Source organism: Hyperolius riggenbachi, chromosome 9, assembly GCF_040937935.1.
Source record: "Hyperolius riggenbachi isolate aHypRig1 chromosome 9, aHypRig1.pri, whole genome shotgun sequence".
NCBI classification, from domain to species: Eukaryota; Metazoa; Chordata; class Amphibia; order Anura; family Hyperoliidae; genus Hyperolius; species Hyperolius riggenbachi.
In genome coordinates this window covers 43,882,116-43,909,935 of record NC_090654.1, presented here as the reverse complement: position 1 = coordinate 43,909,935, position 27,820 = coordinate 43,882,116, and the positions used below count along the sequence as shown (strand labels likewise).

Here is a 27,820-nt window from a genome sequence, read left to right as displayed (position 1 = left end):
CTGTCTGTATTTCCTTGAGGGAGGAAAGTTTACCACCGCCCCTTTTTAGACGTTTTTATCCTACTATGGCGCCTCTGTTCAAAATTTCAAGCATTGTCTAGTCCATAGGTTCGCGTACCCCAGGGGGTACGTCTGATGGTTCCAGGAGGTACTCGGGCTTGATATACTTAACCAAGAATAACAAATTTAGAGTTTTAGAAAATGATAAATCTTATTTAAACAACACCAAATCAGTATTTTAGCGAATTTAAAAGCAATACTAAATACTTGGAAATTGTTTAGAACCAATTATAATGTACTACGATTAAATATATATTTGTCAAGGGGTACTTGTGATAATGTTTCCTATGCCAGGGGGTACTTGGTGAGTACAGGGATTTAAAAGGGGTACATATCAATAAAATGTTGAGAAACAGACTAGTCCACCCGTCGTGGAGGGGTGTTACCCCCTTTTCTTTATTTCTACAGAGAGCGACTTCTTAAACCTGAGTGGGGTCAGGTAATACCGTAATTCTTCCCACCTGCGATTACAGTGGTTGCCTGTGTGGTTGCCTGTGTTTGTAAGTATAATCTCACATTCTATGTTTAACATATTGCGAATCTTGAAAATACTACACAATATTGGGCTCTCCGATTTTTCCCCCCTCTTTTATCTTTCAAATATAAAGTGGGCCGAAATTGTACACCGGGACTTAGCCGTGGGCCAATTTCAATGTCTACTGGCTACCTTCCTCCCTTATAAATTTCTCAGGTGTCTAATGCCCCCCACCCACCCCTTTACAGTTCCCTGGTGTCTAGTAATCCTCCCTCCCCTATACAGTTCCTTGGTGTCAAGAGGCCCCCATCCTCCCCTATACAGTTCCCTTGTGTCAAGTGATTTGCCCCTCCCTCCCCCATATGGCTTCCCTGGTGTTGTAAGGCTTCACCTCCAGTATAGCTTCCCTGGTGGTCTAGAGAGGGTCAAACATAATGCAAAGTTGGGAAACCACTTGAGGGACAAATTTAATGGCTCTGAGGGCCAGATTTGGCCCGCGGGCCAGAGTTGACATGTATGTCCTATAGGTTTTTCTTTAAAGAGTAACTGTCAGGCTGCAGAAGCTAATTTAAACCTCTATTCTCCTGTGTTAAACAGTTTAGAAGGAAGCCCAAAAGCAATTAGTGAAGATAAAAATCTTAGTTACCTTTGATGTGTGCTTATCTTAAAGGCTGTTATAGACCCATAAAGACGCAAGCCGCATTCTAAACTGCAAAGCATTCTGGGGCCCTCCCCTCGGCTGCTAATGAGACGTTACAGCAGCTTGTGTAATCAGTCCAGCGCGTAGCACTGATAAATCTCGGGGCAGCGTACACTGCAGGAGTCAGCTATTGTTCCTAGCCACATGGCTCATTAATATTCACTGCACACTGTGTTATTTAGTACAAGCTTATCTGTGATCAGGAAGCAGGCAGGACATGACGACACATTTGACAGAAAAACATGGAGCCTGCCATGAGCTGTCAGGAGCATCTATCTCTGCATATACTATATACAAATTCTGTGAAATCCAAACGTGGACAGTGAAATGCATATGTAATGTAAGTACAGCCAATCTTTAGCTACTGATATATGTGTTTATTTTCTCTGAGACCTTATACCTAACAGCTCCTCTTTAAAGAGAACCCGAGGTGTGTTTAAAGAATGTTATCTGCATACAGAGGCTGGATCTGCCTATACAGCCCAGCCTCTGTTGCTATCCCAAACCCCACTAAGGTCCCCCTGCACACCCGCAGGGGTGGATCGGGACTCCCGATGACTCTCACGACGTCGATGACGCCATCACGACCGTCGCCATGGCGACGGGAAAAGCCCTCCAGGAAATCCCTGCTGTGCTGCCCCCTGGCAGTTTTTAATAGGCCGCCAGGATGGTTAAGGTACGTAATCATGGCGCAAGTTTACAATAATTTTTCCTGCGATCGTATCATCGATTACGTGGCGTGGGTATGTGTGTGCAATTAAGCCAACTACGCTTTGCGCCGCGCGGCCATCATGGCAGATCTCCCACGCAAAGTGTCGTACTCATCTAAACTCTGGTTCACGCCCATTGCGTGCCGTCTCGTTTTACCATGGATTGGGGATCATTCGTCGGGCTGCGTCGCTGAGCTTTGCCCGATCCATCCATCTAGCGGTGGATACCTGGCTTTACTCTTCCACAGAATATGTTGGAGCGTTATAAACCAATACAGTAATAATAATGTAGATGGGCTGCTTGCCTCCTCCATTGTCTGCAGGGGTCAGGCCTAGTTTATAAACTCAGCGGTAATAAGACCGCGATCGCTTTCCCTCTTCTGTTCCTGATACAGATCATTGTGTGAACTTTATCAGCCACACAGCTGCACAGTGCATTTTCTCCCAGCCCACCCCATTCATTTAAGGAAAGCTTTTCTTCCCCACAGGACGCCCCGGCTCCAATATTTCTTTATATAAAAGTCTTCCCGTCTAGCGCCTTGGGAATTCCGATGGAATGTTGGCTGCGTCTGGAGTCGTTCGCATTCCTTCTAGCACATTCTGGCATCCAGAGGAGAAGGAAATATAGGTGAGAATGTTCAGAAAATCAAATCTGTGGCCAAAGAAAAATGACCTCACATCCTCCCCCATTTGTCAAAGCGTCTGGCAGAAAGGACGGTTGTGTTGCCAACAGAAACCAATCCGATGTTCTGGTCTCTAACCCAAGCAAATTGAGATGGTCTGATTGGCTGATTGCTGTGACTGGCAGACGCACATGTTGGGTGGCATCAAGATATTACCGTTCATTGGAAAAACGTGAAGGCGTGGCCAGTGCTGACTGGCAATAATACTGTATTAATAATAATAATTTAAACTGTGACGATTGTCTCTCACATTTTGCCTCTGGGACCTCGGTCGATCTCTAGGGTTTTAATACTATAATGAGTTGTAACAGAGGCGCCACAGTAGGATAAAAATACATTAAAAACAATTTAAAAGATGGCGGTAGTGGTGGACTTACCTCCCCCAAAAGGACTCAGATAGTCGGTATCTAATAAAAATTTATTATTTGTGTACTCAAATGCAACGCGTTTCACAAGCAAGCACCCACTTCATCAGGCAATGAGTAGCGAATAAGGCGCCTCCGTCCCAACCTCTTTTCCTCATCTACAGAGAGTGACATCGTAACCTCAGTGGGGACGAGATTGTTGTCCCCACCTACCTATACAGTGGTTGCTTTAGAGGTAACCCAGCTTTGTGAGTATAACTCTTAAGAAACATAGTTGGATTGTTGTTTTAATATACTACACCATCAGGGGCCCTCGGCTGTTCCTTTTGTTTTACAAGCTCTCATGTTTTCAAGTCAATTTCCATTATTTTTTTTTTACACTTCCCTTCATTATTCCAACTAAACTATGAGTCCCCACCCTACAACCCCCACACACTCACCGCCAAGGTCTATTTCAGTCACGTGACCCTTTCTTCCGATTGGACAGCCATGGATCTGAAGCTGCTCCAATCTACTTCAGTTATGGTCAGCACTGCCCAGACACCCCCCCCCCCCCTTCCTGAGTCACTGTTACTTTATTGTGTTCCACCACCACAACTCAAACCTGCCCTTCAATATAGTGAATGGGGGGATGTACAAGGCTATAACACTCTGACCTCTCCTACATTTAGCAGCACTAGACACCAAAAAACTGTATGGGTGAGGGGCAACACACACCAGGGAACTGTATAGGGGAGGGAGGGAAGGGAGGACCACTATTTACCAGGGAACTGTATAGGGAAGGGAGGAGGCATTAAACACCACGGTATGGAATAGAGGCGGGAGGAGGACCACTGGACACCAGGGTACTGTATGGAGGGGGGGGGGGGAAATCGGGAGAACTAGACACCAATGAACTGTATAGGGGAGACCCACAAGACATCAGTGAACTGTAGAAGGAAGGGGGGGGGGGGATATACACTAGGGAATTGTACAAGAAGGGGGGGGGCAATAGAAATCAGGGCATTGTATAAGGGAGGGAGGTGGTCACTAGACACCAGGGAATTGTGTAAGGAAGGGAGGGGAACCAATAGACACCAGGCAATTGTATAAGGAAGGGAGGTGGTCACTAGACACCAAGGAATTGTATAAGGAAGGGAGGGGGACCAATAGACATCAGGGAATTGTATAAGGAAGGGAGGGGGACCAATAGACACCAGGGAATTGTATAAGGAAGGGAGGGGGGCCAATAGACACCAGGGAATTGTATAAGGAAGGGAGGGAGAGCAATAGGCACCAGGGAATTTTATAAGGGACGGAGGTGGACACTAGACATTGAGGTTACTGAGTTCAATTTCAGCCAACTTTATATTGGAGTTTTACACCCCTTCTCTAAGTGGAAAAAGGAAACATGTTTTGTGGTTGCTAAGTCACTGTCACATTCTTGTCTTACAATTTCACTAATTACTCGGGAAACAAAAGGGAAACATGAATGTCCTCCATCAGTAAAAAGAAATAAACTTTTAATAGCCATATATAAACAAAAGAAGATAATTGTATTTTGATTGGTTGCTGTCTGCCATAACTCTTTTTGTGCTCTATCATCATAAATCTGCCCTGTAGTGACCTTTCAGTCATTTTTGTATCTAGTCATGCTGTCCCTGCCCTCCCCAGTGATGACACAGCTGTCTGCCAGACACTTCTTGCGGGTCCAGCCATAAGCACGCTAAGGCGAGGCGACAGCAGCACCTCATGTTGCAGCACAAGAAAGCATGACACATTTTGTCTGGCAAGTCCAACTAGGATTGTTTTCTCACAAAATACAAATGTAGCAATGCTCTTTATCTTCCCTCTGCACACATTTGCATATTTTACAGCTGACTGCCTCAGGAAATAGCATTGTTACATTTATGAGAAGGGGGCTGAGGCCTGTGGATGGTGGGTGTAACCTGTGGGAATAAGAGACTTCACATCTACATTTTTGCCTTTACAATTGAAAGTTGGGAAAGCCATGAGGAAATATAAAACTTTGGGTATTGTAGAGAAGTACATTTTTCAAAAAAAACAGCCATGACTTAAAGGGACACTTAACCCAGGAATAAAAAATCAGTTTTACTTGCCTGGGGCTTCTACCAGCCCCCTGCAGCCGCCCCGTGTCCTCCCAATCACTCGCGGAGCCTCCGGTTCCCCACCACCAGCTAGTTTCGTTTTCGCTGACAGGCCTGGCCACGCGTATTTATCTTCACGTTTGAGGACGGGAACATGAAGAAGGATACGCGTGGCCAGGCCTGCGCAGAAAGCCCATCGACTACCTGTCAAGGAATGTCAGCGAAAACGAAACTAGCTGGCGGCGGGGGACCGGAGGCTCCATGAGTGACTGCAGGGGGCTGGTAGAAGCCCCAGGCAAGTAAAACTGATTTTTTTATTCCTGACCTAAAGGAAACCAGAGAGGATCAAAAAAAGGTTTTATACATACCTGGGGCTTCCTCCAGCCCCATACGCACGGATCGCTACCACGCCGCCGTCCTCTGCTGCCTGGATCTGCCGGTACCGGGTCCCGTCATTGCCGCGAGACGGCCAGTCGGCCGGTGGACGCGGCCGATTCTCCGCATCACACGGAGCTCCCTCTATATAAGTACGCATGAGGCTGCCTACTGCGCAGCCGCATGCGTACGGGTATGGAGGGACCCCCTGTGATGCGGACAATTGGCCGCGTCCGCCGGAAGTGACAGGCCCGGTACCGGCAGTTCCAGGAAGCGGAGGATGGCGGCGTGGGAGTGATCCAGGCTTATGGGGCTGGAAGAAGCCCCAGGTATGTATAAAATCTTTTTCTATTTTAACAACCCATTCCTCTCTGGTTCCCTTTAAGTGTCCCTTTAAAGTGGACCTGTACTCTTGCACAGGACAAAAGGAAAACGTAGAGAAATGCTCCCTGTATGTATTTAGAGGGTTTAGCCAGTCTAATTCCCCCTTATCTGTGACTAATCACAAGTTGTAATTTGACCCCTCACCTGTGCCAGCTGACTGCCACTGCAGAGAGGCTAATTTGAAAGCAAAGGATGTTAACAATATCTCTGCTTCCATGAAAGCAGGAAGTAGACACACTGCAGATTGATTGCAGGAATTGTATCAGCTGTAACAAAGAAATGTTTTTCTTTAAAGGTTATTATGCCATAGCTCCCAACTGTCTTTTGGAGGGACAGTCCCTCTTTGGGAACCAAATTACTCCATCTACTTTCTACCTCATATATGTCCCTCTTTCAGGGCTGATGTACAGACCTATGTAAATATGTGTATTTTTCTACTTAAAGAGACTCTGTACTAAAAAAAAATAAAACAACCCCTGGGGGGTACTCACCTCGGGAGGGGGAAGCCTCAGGGTCCCAATGAGGCTTTCATCATCCATGTAGCTACAGGCAATCCATCACTGGTTCCCCCGAAGCATCCCAGAATCCTCCCCGTCAAGCCCGACAAGGCTTGATATATTTACCTTCCCTGGCTCCAGCAGGTGGCGCTGTTGCTGCTCTCAGCACGGAAATAGACGGGAACAGCCAATTTCTGTCGGGTCCGCTCTACTAACCAGGCGCAGGAGAATTGGGCCTGCGCAGGAGAGCGGCCGGACGGAGATCGGCTATTTTCGCCAATCTATGTGCAGAGAGCGGATACTGCGCCTGCGCTGGAGCCAAGGAGGTAAATATTTACATCGCTGCCACTCCGGGAGGATTTTCTCCACCGTCGTGGGACCGGGGAGGACGGAGAAGGCCTCAATAGGATCCGGAGGCTTCCCCCACCCGAGGTGAGTACCCCCAGGGGAACTTTTTTTTTGTTACAGAGTTTCTTTAAAAATATGTTTGTTTCCTTATTTCCATCATTTAAATTGACAGATTTCTTATTTTCACATGTTAAAATGATGGAAAACTAATAACAATAGGCAGCACCAGTGAGGTTTGAATAGTAAATATACATCTTTTGATTATTCAATTCTCTGTGATATACGACGAGGGGTGTGGCAGGGGCGTGGCTGTGTGTGTCGCATGGGCGTGTCTTAAAGTGTCCCTCTTACTCATCTCAAAATGTTGGAAGGTATGATTATGTTGTTGCTTATCTTTTACAGCAGAAAGGAAGTTCTGAGTTCAGGTCCGCTTTAAAGGGGCACTCAACTCAGCAGTTGTGTTTTTAGGAACTGTTGGTCAAGAGACAAGAAAAAAATAAATAAATAGAAACATTCCAAAGTCTCTGCCTGCGGTGCTGAAAGAAAAACAACTCACCAAATGTTTTAGCTTCCCATAAACGTCCAACTGTAGGGGGTCCGTCTTGAAGACATGATCAGATCCTACTGGCAGACACAACTGTATAAACATGGATGCTCAGCTTGGCTGGTCCTCTCTTTATAACGCATGAAGCAGTGACTGGATAGTGTAATGGTTAAAGGGACCATAAGCAGTGGCTAAAAAATAAAATCTGGACTTATCTGGCCAGTCCCCCCCCTCCCCCCCGTAATCCGCTTTTTCCCTTCTATGGTCCTGCTGCTGGCTCCGATAATCTGCGTGTCCTCACGCCGGTCACCATAAGAGTCCAGCGCATGCGTGGTCCAGTCTTTAGATAACCATGCATGCCACAGAAGGGCAGTAGAGGATGTCGGGGGACCTCGTGGGCTTTGGGGGGCTGGAGGAAGCCCCAGGTAAGTCCAGATTTCATTTTTAGCCACTGCTCAGGGTCCCTTAAAGGCGACAGGTGACACAGGTTTGAATCTCGACTCTTTCGGTTCAGTAATCCAGCACCTATTCAGTGAGGAGGCCTTGGGCAAGACTCCCTAACACTGCTACTGCCTATAGAGCGCGCCCTAGTGGCCGCAGCTCTGGCGCTTCTGTCTCAGGTACACTTTAAGTTAGACTAGGTATGCAGGATCACTTGTGTCTTACAATGTTCTCCAGCCTGAAGATACCTTAGTGAGGTACACCAGAAGGACGGCCTGAGCTGTGCTCATCGCCATGAGAAACAAAGTGCTTGTCCATCGAAAAAACTGAACAAGTGATTCAGGGAGGGAAATACAGAATGTAACAGGAGAGTAAACAAGGAGAGGTCAATCCGACTTGTTTCATCCGGGCCAGACTTCCTGTTCCTGAACTCCATACAGCAGATCTCACTGAATGAGACTGACCTTTTGTTAAACAGAGGAACGTGTTGCACTTGTAAGCAATATCCATGAATTATGTAGGTAACATTGTGGTCATTACTCTTGTACTTAATAAAGGCTACAGCAGTTCCTGTACTGGAGATTACAACTCTGGTACAACCTCCCTGGACTTTTCATTGACAGTAAATCTGAATAGGGGACTATTTGTATTTCTATTCAGTATTTAAATAGTCCCTGTAGCACAATACAGAGTACATAGTCACTGACTGTTCTCAGAGGAGCTCACACTCTAATCCCACCATAGTCATAGTCTGCTGTCCTACCATATTATTATTATGTATTTATATAGCACTGACATCTCCTGCAGCACTGTACAGAGTACATAGTCATGTCCCTGACTGTCCTCAGAGGAGCTCACACTCTAATCCCACCATTGTCATAGTCTGTTGTCCTACCATATTATTATTATGCATTTATATAGCAATGACATGTTCTGCAGCACTGTACAGAGTACATTGTCATGTCACTGACTGTCCTCAGAGGAGATCACACTCTAATCCCACCATAGTCATAGTCTGCTGTCCTACCATATTATGATTATGTATTTATATAGCAATGACATGTTCTGCAGCACTGTACAGAGTACATTGTCATGTCACTGACTGTCCTCAGAGGAGATCACACTCTAATCCCACCATAGTCATAGTCTGTTGTCCTACCATATTATTATTATGCATTTATATAGCAATGACATCTCCTGCAGCACTGTACAGAGTACATAGTCATGTCCCTGACTGTCCTCAGAGGAGCTCACACTCTAATCCCACCATTGTCATAGTCTGTTGTCCTACCATATTATTATTATGCATTTATATAGCAATGACATGTTCTGCAGCACTGTACAGAGTACATTGTCATGTCACTGACTGTCCTCAGAGGAGATCACACTCTAATCCCACCATAGTCATAGTCTGTTGTCCTACCATATTATTATTATGCATTTATATAGCACTGCAATCTCCTGCAGCACTGCACAGAGTACATAGTCATGTCACTGACTGTCCTCAGAGGAGCTCACAATCTAATCCCATTCACTACCATAGTCATATCATATGTTTATTTAAATTTAAGCCAATTAAGTTATCAGTATATTTTTGCGATGTGGGAGGACACTGGAGTGCCTGGAGGAAACCCTCACAAACAGAAGGAGAACATACAAACTGCATACAGATGATCCTGGGCCAGATTCCCTCAGCCCATGTCTCTGCTCTTCACCCATGTGTAATATAGGGGGGTAGGGGGCAGAGTAAGTTCTTACTTAAAGGACAACTGAAGTAAGAAGAACATGGAGGCTGCCATATTTATTTCCTTTTTTAACAATACTGGTTGCCTGGCAGCCTTGCTGGTCTATTTGGCTGCAGTATGTCTGAGTAACACCAGTAACAAGCATGCAGCTAATCTTGTCAGATCTGACATTAATGTCAGAAACGCCTCATATGCTGCATGCTTGTTCAGGGGCTATGACTAAAAGAATTAGAGGCAGAGGATTAGACTGACAGCCAGGCAACTGGTATTTCTTAAAAGGTAACAAATATGGCAGCCTCCATATCCCTCTCGCTTCAGTTGTCCTTTAAGGCTTGCTCACACAACACGGTTCCTTTGGCAGTACGTTGTCATGCAGTGTGAGGGCTCCTCTGGCAGTATGTTGCTATGCATCCTCTGGCAGTACGTTGCCATGCATCCTCTGGCAGTACGTTGCCATGCACTGTGAGGGCTCCTCTGGCAGTATGTTGCTATGCATCCTCTGGCAGTACGTTGCCATGCATCCTCTGGCAGTACGTTGCCATGCACTGTGAGGGCTCCTCTGGCAGTATGTTGTCATGCAGTGTGATGGCTCTTCTGGCAATACATTGCCATGCAGTGCATGGGGCTCCTCTGGCAGTACGTTGCCATGCAGTGCGAGGGCTCCTCTGGCAGTATGTTGCCATGCAGTGTGAGGTCTCTGGCAGTATGTTGCCATGCAGTGTGACGGGACACATTATTTTGGTCTCTGTGGGTGCTGCACAGCACTCAGCAGCAAAACTGGCATGAACAAGTTCTTAACAGCAATGACTAATCCTCCTGGGAGGCGCCCAAAAAAATCTAAAATCATTAAAGTACTAAAAACAATAAAAATGGACAGCAAGATATGCATTTTCCTCCAAGGAAATAGGACACAGGATACATAAAATAGACAATTAAACATGTAGCCGCACGTTTTGTGGTAACCAACCACTTCCTCAGATCAGGCCCTGTACAGTGTCTGAAGGCGTGCCTTGCAGGAGTGTCTCTCTTAAAGGGAACCTAAAGCCAGACGTAAATGGAGGTTGCCATGTTTATTTCATTTTAAACAATACCAGGCAACTGCAGATCTACTTGGTAGCAGCAGTGTCTGAATAACACCAGAAACAAGCCTGCAGCTAATCTTGTCAGATTTGACAATAATGTCAGAAACATCTGATCTGCATGCTTGTTCAGGGTCTACGGCTAAAAGTATCAGAGGCAAAGGATCATCAGGGCTGCCAGGCAACTGGTATTGCTTAAAGAGACACTGAAGCGGAAAAAAATATATGATATAGTGAATTGGTTGTGTACTATGAATAATTACTAGAAGATTAGCAGCAAAGAAAATATCCTCATATTTTTATTTTCAGGTATACAGTGTTTTTTATAACATTGCATCATTCTCTATTATGTGCAGATTACACAACACTCAGCATTCAAAATGATTCTTTCAGAGCAGTCTGTGAACTAATGACCTCTCCTCTGGCAGAGAAAAAGTAATTAGTTCACTTACAGTTGAGATAATAAAAGTCAGATAACAGCCCTCTCCACGACTTTGAAAGTGGTAGAGATTAATGGCTTTTTTGCATTGAGATAACAACTAGAGTTCCTTAACTCTTCCTGTACTGGAAACAATTAGACTGATATATCTGATCTTAATGTTTTATTTCTTAGCTGTACTACACATACAAATCATAATATCATCATTTTTTTTTTCGCTTCAGTGTCTCTTTAACCACTTGAGGACCCACCCTTTACCCCCCCTTAAGGACCAGCGTTATTTTTTGTGATCTGTGCTGGGTGGGCTCTGCAGCCCCCAGCACAGATCATGTTTCATGCAGAGCGATCAGATCGCCCCCCTTTTTTCCCCCCTATGGGGATGATGTGCAGGGGGGGTCTGATCGCTCCGGTGGGCAGGCATGTTGCGGGGGGGGGCACCTCAAAGCCCCCCTCCGCGGCGAAATTCCCCCCTCCCTCTCCTACCTGCTCATCCCCGGTGATCGGGGCTGCACAGGACGCTATCCGTCCTGTGCAGCCAGTGACAGGCTGTCCCCTGTCACATGGCGGCGATCCCCAGCCGCTGATTGGCCGGGGATTGCCGATCTGCCTTACGGCAGCGCCGTACAATGTAAACAAAGGAGACAAATGTCTCCTACGTTTACATTTAGTCTGCGAGCCGCAATCATCGGCTCGCAGGCTATTCACGGAGACCCGCTCCGTGATCTAACAGGAAACGGCCGCTCGCGCGAGCGGCCTTTCCTGATTAATTAGGGAGGCACCTGGCGACGCACAGTTGCGTCGCTGGTCCTCCAGCTACCACTTTGCCGCCGCACGGTATGAGTGTGCGGTCGGCAAGTGGTTAAAAGGAAATAAATATTTGACCTCCATCACGGTTGGCCTGCTCCTGTACATAATGCAGACCAGCAGTGGAGCGTTGTTTATTACCTGCTCCCGGTGGCATGACAGGTCCTCTTCAATTCTCTCCAGTGCAGCTGATCACCGCACTATGCAGCCAATCACCATGCAGCTTCCAGCTCTGTCACATGACATACAGAGACTGGAGCTGCAAGGCGATTGGCTGCACAGCACAGCAATGACCTGGAGTGAAGAGGACCTGTCGTCCTGGAGAGAGTGGGTGCTGTACAACACAGCACTTCTGCTTTGCTTTATGTATAGGGCCCCCCCACAATGGCAGGGGTCCAGGAGCTATTGTTATGCCCCTGGGTGTGTGCTTACAAGGCTCTACCAAAATAACTAGATCCTTAATATGGACCTGAACTCTTGCACAAGAAAAAAGTGCCTGAAGCCCAACTCCACACTGTTCAGCCTGCCCTTTGCCAAGGACACGTAAGCTATGTTTGGCATCACACCCACACCATATTGATTGACTGCTGTCATCATTGGATGTCTGTATATGAAATTTGATGAACCATTTTTCAAGTAAATTGAGACGGAAGGTGCATGTTGTTTTGCTGTTCTTTGAAAGAAAATCTGAGTTGCACCTTTAAATCTAGCATCTTGGCTCCCCATCTCAGGGAACAGCCAGGCGTGAGAAAGGGGTCCCCGTTGTGGAACCGCACACTGAGGGTCTCACGCAGAGTTCATTCTATAGAATCACGTCACTGGCTCCGCCACGGTCATTGCCATGTTGGGATAAGCTTTACATTCCTGTACCAGGTCTAGCTGGCATTTTATGGTTGCTGGGGCAACAGCTAGGCCCATCGTCATCTCATATGCGGAACATGTCCGCCACCTTCTCCAACTGGCAGACATTTCCCTCCAGTCAGCCTCTGCATACATGTGAAACAGCTGCTCTTCGCGGCGTCCCAGGGGAACCGAACTATTTTTAAAGGCATGGCAATGAAAGAAATATCAGTCCTCTCATTATTTACATCTGAGCCAAACAGTTTATTTGATTTGGCAGGACACAGGCAGGCTTCGCATTGGATTGTTCTCATTCTCATCACATTCCCATTCTTCCAGAGATTTTTTTTTAGCTTTAATCATTGAATTCTGTGTATTCCAGAGAGGTCTAAAAATTCCACAAAAACTTGTACTCTGACCCACAGAGCATTCTCAGCCAGGCTCAGGCAAACTTTTGAATCGGCCTCAATAGGCCAAACGACCGAGGCTCTTGAAACAATATGGCCAACCCAGCAGTTGCTTAGTAACGCAGCCTTCTCCAACCAATCAACTGTCTTTTTACTGTTTAACAGCTTTCTAGCTCCGTCGCCTGTAGTTACACATTTGGTAAGAAAAACTGAGGTTGATTATATTTAGTTTTATGTGCATATAAAACAGAGGCAAAGTGAGAAAAGGGCTGAGTCTGGGTAAGGGGGAAAGGGGGTGGAGTTAAACTACCTAAGGGCTGGTTCACACCAGAAGAGCAGGATCATCCACCAGGCAACCTAGGCAGGTGCTCGGGGCCTAGTGGGAGTCAAGGGGCCCACCTCCCACCTTCTCTGACCTCTCTCCACTTTAGCTTACCAAAACGACCACAAAGAGGCCCCAAATCTACTACCTTGCCTAGAGCCCCATTACATCTTAATCCATCTCTGGTTCACAGGGGTGGTAAACTGACGTCTTTGGCGGCCAAAAAAGTGCGGTTTAGGCATCATCAACCGCCGCTCCATTCAAATGAAATGGAAATGGTCTTTGAACCACGGTGACAGATTTTGACGTGGTTCCCATAAACACCATAGTAAATCCCATTGCTTCATCCAATCCTACAAGTAGTGTCCGGTGTCAGTAGCATTCGCACAGTTCTGTGTCCCTATAGGACTTCAAACGCGCTGCGACGACAAAGAACCTTTCCTAGCGCCATACATTTGCTTAAAATTAGCATTAAATTTGCATCTTTAGCATCTCATTAACCATCCATCCCTACGCGCCAACGGCAGTAGAATGAATATAGCGAATTAACTTTTTTGCAGATTTTTGCCGCTGGCGAGCAATCTATATTATAGCCCTCCTTATTAAAGCCTTGTATACACGTTAGTGGGTTTTTGGCCGAGGCGAGCATCTGGGGACACTAATTCTGCAGGTGTAGGCACCTTGGGTTTTAACCTCCCTGGCAGCCTAGCGCTAGCTACATGATAGCCGCTGTGCAGCGGCATCCCCCCTGCCCTTCCGATCGCCTTCAGCGATCAGAGCAAACAGGAAATCCCGTTCAGAACAGGATTTCCGGTTTGGCTTCCCCCGTCGCCATGGCGACGATCGGGATGACGTCATGGCGTCAGAGGGAGTCCCGATCCACCCCTTAGCGCTGCCTGCCGGTGATTGGCCAGGCTGCGCAAGGGGTCTGGGGGAGGGGCGAATCGACGCGGATCGGTTTGTACATGCAGCTAGCAAGGTGCCAGCTGCGTGTAACAAAAAAATTATGCAAATGGCCCACCAGGGCCTGAGAAATCCTCCGCGGCGGCTTAGCCCGAGCTCAGCTCGGGCTTACCGCCAGGGAGGTTAATGCAGCAGTTAAAAAAATAAACATCACATATACACATAATGAGCGAGAATAGACAATTGAATGTGTTTACATCACCAGAGTCCAACTAAAAACCTTCAGAGCCAGAGCTTTCTGTCATGCTGCCCCTACCCTGTGGAATGCCTTGCCAAACTTAATCAAGACAGCTCAATCCCAGGACATGTTTAAATCAAGACTGAAAGGCCCCTTGTTTAGTCTGGCATTTCTGATCACATAACTTTTCCCTCTGTACACATAAATATGTACTGAACTGAGACAAGCTGATGCGCTTTTGGTCTTACGGGAGAAAAGCGCTTTACAATTGTTTTGATGTTGATGTTTAGGGTAAACGTCAGCTATGTTAAACATGTGCTGATGGCATTTTGTGACAAGTTGTGACAACATGTCCTCTGCCACAGCCCAGTCTGGGAGTTTATCTGTTAATACCAGAAAACTGGACGGAGACATTTGTCCTGGGGCTTTGGTGAGGATCAATACAGCCGTTGGTTTCTGTTGTTGGCGCAGAGATGACTCAGTGGTAGATGGGTAGGCTGCTGACTGACAGACGTGTCTTCAGGCTCCCTGCGGCTGCAATGACTCGCTGTTGCCCAACTGCACGGATTTTGAGACACTGTAATCCTGGAGCGTGTTAGCAACACGTGCTCCTTCCTCTCTCCCTCATCCTGTGCCTCAGTTACAGAGGAAGGTCCAAGATTTGGAAATAGTGTCCTCGAAGTTCTTGTAATTCTGTTTTCCAAGTACATTAAAGGAGTCATCAGCCAAAACGAGTCCCCCCGCTCTACTTACCCGGTGCTTCCTCCAGCCCCTTGCAGATGACACATCCCACGCTGCAGCTCCGCTCTCAGCTGTTTGGCCTGGGGTCTCCGCGGGTGGTTGCTGGCAAAATGTGGGCGCGTGTGCCCGCCAGGCCACCTTAAATAAATATTACTCAACTTACAGATTCTGGAGCAGCCGGTGAAATTTAGGCAGCAAATATACATTGCCATCCTAAAGGAAGAGGTACAGCCAGGGCCGGATTTACCATAAGGCACTGTAGGCACGTGCCTACAGGCGCCTGATGATGGAAAGGCGGCTCACTCTGCCCCTTGAGTGCCTCCCTCCCTCCTTCCCTATGCAAAGTCCTGATGAGAGTGTAAATGAGAGGTTACTTACGCAGCTCTCTCATTCCACTGAAGAGATCTCCCTTTAGTCAGGGTCATACTGAGGGTACGTCTGGCTACCTACTACTAAGAGGCATCTGTAGCTACCTATGACGGGCAAGGGAAGTAAGGGAAAAAGGACAACCAGCACACTTTTGGTGCTGTTCGGCTGGGGTTTAGAGATTCACAGATTGCGAAGTCTAGATAGGACATCTGTGCCTATAGGCTCCTGTAAGGTAAATCCGGGCCTGGGTACAGCACTGATATAATCCCCTGCCTACCACTGCTGTGTAGGAACCTTTCTCCTCTGCTGTTGTGCTAGAGGAGAAGAGAAAGTGCTGCACTGCTCTTAGAATGTGAGTGTTTTAGACCTGCTGATTATGTTAAACAGAACTTTAAAAACGGGCCCATTTTTTCATCAGATTCAATCGATTCAGTGAAGTTCATTTCTACTGTTCCAATCAAGTTTGGAGAGTTTAGCAATGAAATGCATGATCAGAAATGGCAGTCTGTTCATCGGTGAGTCAATTGGTGAATGTATAGTTTTGAGCTGCATTTTTTTAAATCTATTCCAAGTTGCATATATTTGCATAAAATTTGCATCATCTTACAGTCGTTTGCATCTCATTGACCCATCTCTGTTGGTAAGGTCAAGCTTTTACAAGTGTGTATGTACCAAAATAACGTCAAGAAGTACAAGTATAAGGAACAAGATGGTCAGACGGCTGCCCCTTAAAGGGTTACTAAGGTCTAAAAAAAACCTGTTTATCTTACCTGGGGCTTTATGCAGCCCCAGCAGTCATCCTGCGCTCGCGCCGTCCTTCCGCTACCCTCCAGCCAGCAGCGGCGATCCCCTGAAAGCTGGCTGGTCGTGGCCAGTTGCAGGCTACTGTGCATGCACGTCACTGAGCCGCGCGCACCCTGATCACACTCCCGTTCCTGAGAGCGTTCTGCGCATGCACAGTAGCTATTTTCCATACTGCACATGCACAGAATGCTGTTGTGGTGGTAGATGCAAAGAGGAGGAGCGTGGCCGGACAACTTTCAGGAGCCATCACTGCTGGCCGGAGGGTCTCAGAAGGACAGCGCAGGATGAATCCAGGATGCTGCAAGAAGCCCCAGGTAAGTTCAAGTGTTTTTTTATATTTAATTAGAGTTAAAGTGGCTACAAACGGTACAATTTGCTGAATGATCGCTTACAAACGATTCCTCATAGGAATAATCGAAAGTGATCGCTTGTGACCACTGATGGAAACAAATCTAACCAATCCGATCAGGTGAATGACATCAATCCGATTTTGAGAGCTATCCCGTCAATCTAGTTTTAGTGGTCTCAAATGGTCATTTCCGATCGTTCATGTGAAGAATTGTTTATAAACGATCGCTTGCTATGCTGTCATCTGAGATTGGGAGAATCGTCAGCAATGCAGATACAATGCAGATATTTTGCCCTATCAGTTGTAAAGCAGATTAGCCGCAGAGTCACCATCATTGCCGCTGCACTTAAAATAGAATTTGTCACCAAAATCTGAACACAATGAACGTCTCTCTTTCATTCTGCTGACTTCGTTAGTGAAGGAATTTCCAGCCATTGTGAATTCACACTGAGTCTCAACGTCCTGAATCATAATGAGATCTGCCTCTCTGCAATTTTCACTTAAAGGTTCAGCAAAATAAACAGAAACAATGAAGGCAACTTTACACTGTTGTGAGATCTACTTTCCACAACATGGGGGATTGTGTTTCCGTGTGTAACCATGAATCTACAATCGATTAAACATTTTTATCTGGTTGAACATCTAATTGGGCGACTGTATGGCTACCTTTAAGGTCCGTACACACATCCAATTTTTATCTGCAGATTACTGTCCAATTTTACCACTTCAATGTAGTATAAGAGCTTACCTACACAGTCTGTTCATGGTATTCAAAATCTGTTGGTCCTCATACTACACGGCAGTGGTAAAATCGGCCAGGCATCTGTAGATTAAAATCAGATGTTCCTTTTAAGCATCACCGGTTGCCTGGCAGTCCTGCTGATCTCTTTGGCTGCAGCAGTTTGAATCACATACCTGAAACAAGCATGCAGCTAATCATGTCAGATATTTGTCAGAAACATCTGATCTGCGTGCTTGTTCAGGGTCTGTGGCTAAAAGTATGCTAGGTACACGCCATACAACTTTCTGTTAGATTTACCTGCCAGACAACATGTTGGAAAATATCTATCTGGCAGGTAAATCTAACAGAAAATTGTATGGTGTGTACCTAGCATGGCATCAATTCATCAGAGGCTGCTAGGTACACACCATACAATTTTCTGTTAGATTTACCTGCCAGATAGATATTTTCCAACATGTTGAAAAACATTTATCTGGCGGGTAAATCTAACAGAAAATTGTATGGTGTGTACCTAGCATTATGCGTTTTTTTTAATACGTTTTTTCAGTGCGATTCTCCGTTCGATCGATTGACCACTTGATTCTCTTCCGCTCGTTTTTCTTATCGTTTTTTCCATTCACTTTTATGAGGAATTGGGCGGTAAAACTATTGAGTTGAATATCGGACATGATGGAATTTATCCATCAAACGCATCTATCGTGCGGGAAAACGAAACGTGTGTTCCCAGCATTAAAGACAGAAAACCAGCTGATCTTTCTGGTCAGTAGAGTCTAAATCACACACTTGAAACAAGCATGTCTTGTCAGATTTGTCAGACATCTGATCTGCATGCTTGTTCAGGGGCTATGGCTAAATGTATTAAAGACAGAGGAGCAGCAGGACAGCCAGGCAATGTGCATTGTTTAAAAGGAAACAAACATGTCAGCCTTCATATTCCCCTCACCTCAAGTTACCTTTAAACCAGCATCGACAGTGTATCCAGACTGTGACAGCGCATTACAATATAGAAGTACTATTAAGTGGCACTCACCATCATCCCTGTAGTCTTGTCCATTGCCTTCTTTACTTTGCCGTAGGTTCCTCTCCCCAGAGTCTCTAGGAGTTTATAGCGGTGCTTAATGCTGTGCTTGTGGTGGTGCTTCTTCACCGGGCTGCCGTCCCCCGCCGCCGGCCTGGGATCTGGGCTCCTGCAAGAATCGCACCTGTCCCACCTCAGGCCCCTGTCCTCTTCCCTCCTCTGCCCCAAGTGCCCGGCCACCTTGCCAGGCAGCATGCACCGGTCACAAGTGCCGTCTTCCCTCGGGCAAGTCACACCTGTCATGGCGTCAGTCTTGGATATTAACGGTACCTCGACCAAAAAAACGCTTTCTGAATCTGAACTCGTCAAGGCTGTCGGCCCAAAAAGGGCATTTTATGCCAATATAAATATTTGAATAATTTAAAATATTATTAATAATAAATAAAGGAAAAAAAACACAGATAGCACAACTTGCCTATAAACTGCTGTTGTAATCAGTGTCCCAAAACTAGACTAGATGTTGGCTGACATCAAAGTGCCCAGCAGCTGCTATACCTAAAAAGTTCTACTTCTAAAACTTTCCAAAACTTTTGCTCCAAGTTCTGAAGTCAGAAGAGGCTCCTGTAATCGGCTTGTGCTGCTCAGCCTGTGACTGGGGGCTCCTCAGGGCTTCTGCAGAGTTTTCTTAGCAGGGATGGCTCTCTGCTTTATATAGTTAGTGGTTGTCAGTGCAGTGCTGCCTCTGTGTGTCAGCTCGCTGTGCAGTTGCTGAGTGTTGTGAGCCTGCAGACCGGCCTTGCATTCTCTTAGTAGGAGTGGGAGGGGAAATTCTTAGGAAATGGGCATAGCTTAGCTGCAGTCTGGTGACTGGAAGAATCCTCCTGACACATCCCTTACCTGAGCCGCTGGTGGGGATATTGTCATATAGCCCAGGGGGATACATTGTTCTGTCCTTAACTCATTACTCTTGTGACAGGTTATCCTTAGCTTTGCAGTTTTTTCTTTTTTTATGTATGCCCATCAAAGCCCAACTTCAAAAATAAGTAAATAATAAAAAAAAAAAGCAGAGTGACCCAAACCACTAGGAATGTAAAGGGGGATAAAAGAGACTGAAAAGCCCTCCTACTAATAAGCAATGCTTGGTGAAATTTGTCTTCTTAAAACAGAAGGAAACTTGCAATAATTCAGCTATAAGTGAACATTTGTGGTTACCCACAATGCACCACTACTGAATTTGCAAATTATCTCTTTTCGCCCCTGTAAGCCAGACAAGCATCCAGTACTGCTGATGTATAGCAAGTCTATAGCTTTTAATATTGCACAGCCACACCAACCAGACATGTAAACAGCCTGTTTCAGACTTTGGGTCCTCATCAGTACATGGCAGGGATTGATATGGCTGTATGGGATAGGGGCTTGGACCAGTACAACAGAGTAACCAAGCAGCTCGGGGTGACCCAAACCTAGAGGCGTAGCTATAGGGGGTGCAGAGGTAGCAACCGCATCGGGGCCCTTGGACCAGAGGGGCCCTGCCTCAACTGCAATATTGCCTCTCTATTGGTCCTGTGCTCATAATAATCACTTCTAGAGATACTTTGAATAGTGGCAATCATTAACAAATTGTTCCCCATCCCCATCTTGCACCTCTGACACTGTAGTTGCCATTGGCAGGTTTGGGTGCGCCGTATCAATTGTTATGTAAAGAGTGCTTGGGGGGCCCCAATGTAAAACTTGCATCGGGCCCACAGCTCCTTAGGTATGCCACTGCCCAAACCACTAGGAATGTATAGGGGGATAAAAGAGACCGAAAAGCCCTCCTACTAATAAGCAAAGCTTGGTGAAATTTACCTTCTTAAAGGGAAACTTGCAATAATTCAGCTATAAGTGAACACTTGTGGTTACCCACAATGCACCACTACTGAATATTAAAAAAAAAAAAAGTTTGGAAAGAGTGAAAAAGAATAGTTTTATTATTAGTATTAATGCTGTCTGCGTTCCTTTAATGGGAATTTCTCTAACTTCACTTCCTGATCCTAACCTAAAAAGGTGCGCATGCGTCAGGCAATTATGCGGTCTGATCGACCATCCGATTCAATCATTTTATCGAATCGAATGAAAACTGGTGACACAACAAGCATGAGCGATGGATAGCTCTGGGCTGAAATCAGTTAAAAAAGTCGAATATCGATCGAGCCTGCTGGAAAATCTCGGTCCGACGAGGTTGATAAGGTGTGCGGTGGTAGCGGCGTGCAATACTGCAATGACCGACATACGCAATGGGCGCAATCATGTAATAAAGGCGGGTGGAAAAAAGGGTGCAGGAGATTGCCACCAGTGGAATATCGATAAAATTAACTCAATTTCAGTCAAAGAGAAATCTGTCTCATTGTCGATCTGCTCATATATCGCTAGATGTATAGGCACCTAATGGTGCCCATACAGGGTACAATTTTTTTTCACCCAATCTTACCATTTCTATGTAGTATACCGGTAAATTAGGTGAATATACGGAAAGGATTATTTAGGAAGTTCCCTTATATTACATAGAAATGGTGAAATTGGATGAAAAAAATTGCACCATGTATGGCCACCATTATGTGCAAAAATCTTTCCAACAGAGATGGCAACTCATAAGCAATTAGGACATGGAAGATTTAAAGGGAATCTGTAGTGAGGGGCATATGGAGGCTGACATATTTATTTGCTTTTAAACAATACCAGTTGCCTGGCAGCCCTGCTGATACTCCGCCTCTAATACTTTTAGCCAAAGACCCGTAGGCCTTGTTCACATTGCGTTCCGCTCGTGTGGCCGTTCACGTTGGCCGTTTTTGGAGGAGGTTTTTTTCCCCTCCTCCTGGCGCTCGGGTGGGCGATTCGGTTTTGTGCAAAGCGCATTTCTACTCGCTTTTCCCGAGCGTTTTTTTCATTCACTCCTTGAGTGAACTCTTTGACCCGGAAAATAGTAAATACAATGTATTTATTCTTCACAACACGAACGCAATCGCTGCACAAAACGGTTTTGTGAGCGTTTTGCGTTTTTCCTATACCTTCCATTGAGGCAGAATCGCCCCGAAAATGGTCCGCGCACCGCTTTGCTGTCCACCCAGCGCACGACCCGCGCTGATATGAACCTTCTTATAGACATTCATTGCACAAGTGTTCGGAAGGCGTTTTTGAAAAGCGCACGCGGGACAAAAGAATTTAGAAAATGCCTTCAGTGTGAATGAGCCCTGGACAAGCATGCAGCAGATCAGGTGTTTTTTCATCCACTGGTATTACTTAAAAGGAAATAAATATGGCAGCCTCCATATCACTCTCAATTCAGGCTTCCTTTAAAATCCCTGTCAAGCTTTTATTGCTGTTTCAGATTTCTTTGGCGACGCAGATAATTTTTTTCTGCCCTTTTATTTATTGTCCTCAGGACCAACCAGATTTATATTAAACAAGAGTGAATGTAGGTCTCAGAGACAGGAAGTATCCATAACTGGGTCGCAGCACAGCAGTAAATACCAATAGATTATGAGCTTGTAAGGGAAGGATTCTCTCCACAAGTGTTTATTTTAATTGCTGTGTGTTCTGCTAAACATTGGCCTCAATTCACAAAGCTTATCTCCTGTCTTTAATAACTCTTCTAGAGTTGTTACCATGGTGATAAGGCATGTAGTATTCAGGAAACATTTTACCTCAGGCAAACCTAAAGTTAACTCTTCTGTCTTTAAGTTAACTCTTCAATAGTTAAAATAACTCCAGAGTTAAAGACAGGCTTTATTAACTGCGTGTGAAAATAACTACAGAGGAGGTAAATTAACTACAGAGGAGGTAAAATAACTACAGAGGAGGTAAAATAACTACAGAGGAGGTAAATTAACTACAGAGGAGGTAACTTAAAGCGAACCTTAAGTCAAGTAAAAAAAATGAGATTTACTCACCTGGGGCTTCCCTCAGCCCCCAGCAGCCGATCGGTGCCCTCGCAGCTCCGCTCCGATGTCCCAGAACCCGCCGGCGACGACTTCCGGTTTCGCCGTCACCGGCCGACAGGCATGGGAACGCGAGTGATTGTTCGCGTTCCCAGCCTGTATATCGCCCCCAATGCTGCTATTGCGGCCAGGAGGTCGCAATAGCAGCATAGGGGGCGATATACAGGCTGGGAACGCGAACAATCACTCGCGTTCCCATGCCTGTCGGCCGGTGACGGCGAAACCGGAAGTCGTCGCCAGCGGGTCCTGGGACATCGGAGCGGAGCTGCGAGGGCACCGATCGGCTGCTGGGGGCTGAGGGAAGCCCCAGGTGAGTAAATCTCATTTTTTTTTACTTGACTTAAGGTTCGCTTTAAGGAATAAAGAGATAAGATAACTCTCTTATGTGGAGGTAAGTTTTCTCTTGCCTTATTATCTCCAGCATGATCTCAGTGAATTGAGGCCATTGTCTGTATTAGACATTGTTATTGAGCAACACATCTTCTGCAGCACTTTACAGAGTACACAGTCATGTCACTGACTGTCCTCAGAGGAGCTCACAATCTAATCCTACCATAATCATAGTCTAATGTCCTACCATATTATTAATATTATTATGATTTTATAATATGGTAGGGAAATTAGACAATGACTATAGTAGGGATTAGATTTTGAGTTCCTTGAGGACATTTAGTCACATGACTATGCACATTCTAAAGCACTGTAGAAGATATCAGTATACGTAGCCAGTTTAGTTGCCCCAGTACAGGTAGCCAGTATAGTTGCCCCCAAAGCCCAGTATAGGTAGCAAGTTTAGTTGCCCCAGTACAGGTAGCCAGTATAGTTGCCCCTTGCCCAGTATAGGTAGCCACTAGCCAGTATAGTTGCCCCCAGGCCCAGGACAGGTAGCCAGTATAGATGCCCCCAGGCCCAGTATAGGTAGCCAGTACAGTTGCCCCCTGGCCCAGTGTAGGTAGCCAGTTTAGTTGCCCTAGTACAGGTAGCCAGGTAGGTAGTCCCGCCTCCCTCCCCATGGCCATTGATCGTCTTATCTTCTCTGGGGCTGCTTCCTCTATAACAGTCCCTGGCCCCTTGCAAGTCGCTATAGACAAGACCTCAGATCAGTGCGACCCGCTGACACCGCGGTGACAGGAAAGCGTCTCCTGTAGCAGTGCATATACAGGAAGTAAGTACTTACTTCCTGTATATGCGCTGATAGGCGAGCCGCTCTCCTGTCACTGCGGTGTCAGCGGGTCACTCTGATCTGAGGTCTGTTTAGTGGTGGATGGCGCCATCACATGAAAGGGGCCGGGGACTGTTATAGAGGAAGCAGCCACCGAGAAGGTAAGACGATCGGTGGCCGCAGGGAGGGAGGCGGACGGGATGCCACTCCAGCACACGTGCTGCCTTACGCAAAAGTGTCACTTGGTGTCATGGGTGGGACGGCTTTGATAATGATATGGCAGGACATTAGACTATGATAGGGATTAGATTGTGAGCTCCCCTGAGGACAGTCAGTGACATGACTATGTACTCTGTAAAGTGCTGCAGAAGATGTCAATGCTAAATAAATACATTTGCAAAAGCCAGGAGAGCAGGAAAGTCTGGCACTATAGTTTAATGATTGGCAAAGTGACACAAACAAATCCTCTTGATATAACATCAATAAGTGCTAGAGATTTCTAGAAGTGTCCAAAGCTGTACCTGGGTGTTGGTGGGAGGTAGCGGGTGTGGGCGCCAGTAAGGTGCACGGCCTAACCACCGTTTCGCATAGGCTTACGCCAAGCTTCTTCCGAGGTAAGTGCTGATCTAGTGATCTAGTATCTTAATGTCGTGAGCACATAGTTTATTGGGTGTTGTTTTTGCCTGCCACCTGCAGCGTTTACCCGTGTGCCTGCCAGCTCTCCCACAATCCTAAATAAATACATGATGATAATAATCGGGTAGGACACTAGACTATGACTATGGTCAGGGCCGGCCTTAGGCTTCACAGCACCCTGAGCGAAACCAGATTTTTGTGCCCCCCCCCCCCTTCATCCTCTTCCTACGTGCATATACACACACGCACGCGTGCACGCACGTATATACACGCACACAGGCCCATATGCAATTCCCCTTTTCTCCTGAGATATCTCCTAGAACAGTGGTTCCCAACCTTTTTGACGTTGTGACACATCATGTCAGATTCTCAGATCTCCGTGATACATCACGTATGTATAATAGAAAAAGTACTATTAATAACCACAAATGGATGGAAAGAGTGCATTATCCTGAATACACTTAAAAATGAAGGCTAAAACCTTTCAGGAATATTAATAAAAACAATCAGTGGGACAGTTAGCCGCCTCCCCCCCATTTAGAATGATAGCACAGCACTGACAATTTGCACCACGCATTATAGCCGCAGTGCGGCCCTCCAAAAAAGAATGCTCTCAGACTCCGTATAGGTAGGTAGACAGGTATAGGTGCCCCCAGTATAGGATCTCATGTGTAGGTGCCCTCAATATAGGTAGAGTTGGGCCGAACGGTTCGCCTGCGAACGGTTCCATGCGAACTTCAGTGGTTCGCGTTCGCGTCCCGCAGGCGAAGTTTTGCGGAAGTTCGGTTCGCCCCATAATGCACCATGAGGGTCAACTTTGACCCTCTACATCACAGTCAGCAGGCCCAGTGTAGCCAATTAGGCTACACTAGCCCCTGGAGCCACTCCCCCCCTAATAAAAGGCAGGCAGCGGCGGCCATTAAGCTCAGTTAGTGAGAGTAGGGCGAGCTGCTGCAGACTGTCTCTCATAGGGAAAGATTAGTTAGGCTTAGCTTGTTCCTGGCTGCATACCTGTTGTGTTCAGTGAGCCCACCATACCTGTTCTGTTCAGTGAGCCCACTGGATACCTGCATACCTGTTCAGTGAACCTGCCACTGCATACCTGTTCTGTGAACCCACCACTGCATACCTGTTCTGTTCAGTGAACCCGCCACTGCATACCTGTTCTGTTCAGTGAACCCGCCACTGCATACCTGTTCTGTTCAGTGAACCCGCCACTGCATACCTGTTCTGTTCAGTGTGAAGCAGTACCTTAATTACACTACCTGATTGATGTATACACATGCAAGATGTTTTAAAGCACTTTAGGCCTGTCATTTAGCATTCAATGTGATTTCTGCCCTTAAAACGCTGCTTTGCGTCAAATCCAGATTTTTCCCGGGGACTTTTGGCATGTATCCCACTCCTCCACCCGGGGGTCCAGGTGTTAGACCCCTTGAAACATCTTTTCCATCACTTTTGTGGCCAGCATAATTTTTTTTTTTAAAGTTCGCATCCCCATTGAAGTCTATTGCGGTTCGCGAACTTTTCCGCGAACCGAACCTTACGCGGAAGTTCGCGAATTTAAAATCGGAGGTTCAGCCCCACTCTAAATATAGGTTGCCAAGCATAGGTGCCCCCAGTATAGGAAGTCAGTTGAAGGTCTCCATCCCTCCATAGGTAGCCAGGCGTAGGTGCCTCCAGTATAGGAAGTCCGTTGAAGGTCTCCATCCCTCCATAGGTAGCCAGGTGTAGGTACCTCCAGTATAGGTAGCCAGGTGTTGGTGCCCTCAGTAAAGGTAGCTAGCTATAGGTACCCTCAGATAAGGTAGCCAGCTATAGGTGCCCCCAGTATAGGAAATCAGGTGTAGGTGCCCTCAGTATAGGCAACCAGCTATAGGCGCCCCCTTGGAAGCTGGCGCCCTGAGCTACCGCTCCAGTCGCTCATATCAAAGGCCGTCTATGACTATCGTAAGGATTAGATTGTCAGCTCCTCTGAGGACAGTCAGTGACATGACAATGTACTCTGTAAAGTGCTGCAGAAGATGTCAGTGCTATATAAATACATAATAATAATATGGACAGACATTAGACTATGGCTATAGTAGGATTAGATTGTGAGCTCCTCTGAGGACAGTCAGTGACATGACTATGTACTCTGTAAAGTGCTGCAGAAGATGTCAATGCTAAATAAATACATGATGATAATAATCGGGTAGGACACTAGACTATGACTATGGTAGGGATTAGATTGTGAGCTCCTCTGAGGACAGTCAGTGGCATGACTATGTACTCTGTAATGTGCTGCAGAACATACATGAATAATTGTACCTAATAAAAGCTAAGTGTCGCTGCGTCCAGCAGTTTTGTCCCTGTGTCCCAGGATTTTTGTTACTGCGCATGTGCACAGTAACGGACAGCTGGGACCAGGGAGCTGGACGAGCGAGCGAGGTGGGCGGGTGCGGGCGAGCGCCTGCATCTGGCGCGCGCTAGGCACGCGGCGGTTGCGTGCGCAGCGTGCGCGCGCATGCGCACTGCCGGCGGCGGCCGTAGATCTAGAGCCCGATAATAATCTTCTTGTTTTTAATACGAAGTGTGGTCTACATGGCTGCAGCCCTTTCTGCAATGTCAGTAATGAGTCCTGCCAAGCAGACAGCAAGGCTTCCCCAAATTCTGGTGGTCTCACCACAAGCATTAGGGCAGGGGTCCCCAAGCGTTTTGGGTGGAGGGCCGGGTCAACATACTTCAGACTGCTGGAGGGCTGGAGTATACATAAAATGATGTAGAAATCTTTGTGCACCAGACAGTGAAGCATACCCAGGTGACAACGTGCAGTGGACAGCAGTGTCACCTGATGTGGATTTTGATTGGAAACTAGCGAATTATTGCTTTCTGGCTTCAATCTATATGCACCAATATTTAAATATGTAGCTGACCACATCTATAATACATTTTGTGTGTGGGGGCCAGTAAAAAAGCCTCAGGGGGCCACATTTGGCCTTAGTTTGAGGACCACTGCATTAGGGGGTCACTACAAAGGATCTGACATATGCACACCAAAAGCGTTAAGCTTTCATAACCGTATGTCAGTAGCTGCAATGCAAAGTTATGTAACAAATATGTGTGTCATTTCTTTTCAGGCTATAGATGTATACATTGCATGCATACTGCTTGATAAACCTTTGTGTACATCAGGCACTGGGAGCGCTGCACATGCTAGGAATGCATACCAGCTTCTCCCTCTTTGTACTTTCATGTCCGAGTCCTTCAGCTGCAGGTTCTTTAGCAAAACACGGTATTGATTTATTTCAGGCTGTGTAGAGAGTTATGGTATGTACATTTTATTATGTAGAAATCTACTGAGACGTATCGCTACACAACTATCTGTGAGCGAGCTCCCTGCTTGATGCCTCTGAATCCGGACACAGATATTAACTGTGAGGACCGTCTGGAAAGTAGCAGCCATTTTCAATTCATCTATTAACCATTTAAAGCCCAATCTACACGATACGATTCTATTTACGATTCGATTAAATCCAACATGTCCGATCCTGATTCGATTCGATTCAATTCGATTTGCCATTCTTTTGCAATGGC

At 46.3% G+C, this 27,820-nt stretch overlaps 2 protein-coding genes across 4 annotated transcripts in view; one reads left to right on the top strand and one right to left on the bottom strand.

Moving 5' to 3' along the window:
- LOC137532277 (NUAK family SNF1-like kinase 1) overlaps window positions 1–19,232 on the bottom strand; it is a 55,973-nt gene extending 36,741 nt beyond the window's left edge. Inside the window, exon 1 of the mRNA XM_068252615.1 lies at window positions 18,482–19,232. Within this exon, the coding sequence (XP_068108716.1) occupies window positions 18,482–18,772 (291 nt within the window). The 5' untranslated portion in view covers window positions 18,773–19,232. The remainder of the gene's footprint in view (window positions 1–18,481) is intronic.
- The window catches only part of LOC137532276 (zona pellucida sperm-binding protein 2-like), a 180,576-nt gene continuing 153,248 nt past the window's right edge, over window positions 493–27,820 (top strand). For 2 of the 3 annotated variants that reach the window (XM_068252613.1, XM_068252610.1), the window contains exons 1-2: window positions 13,143–13,182; window positions 15,975–16,071. In XM_068252613.1, the coding sequence (XP_068108714.1) occupies window positions 16,035–16,071 (37 nt within the window). In that variant the 5' untranslated portion in view covers window positions 13,143–13,182; window positions 15,975–16,034. Of the gene's footprint in view, window positions 561–13,142; window positions 13,183–15,974; window positions 16,072–27,820 lie in introns of those variants that run through there. The other variant, XM_068252611.1, reaches the window with a different exon arrangement.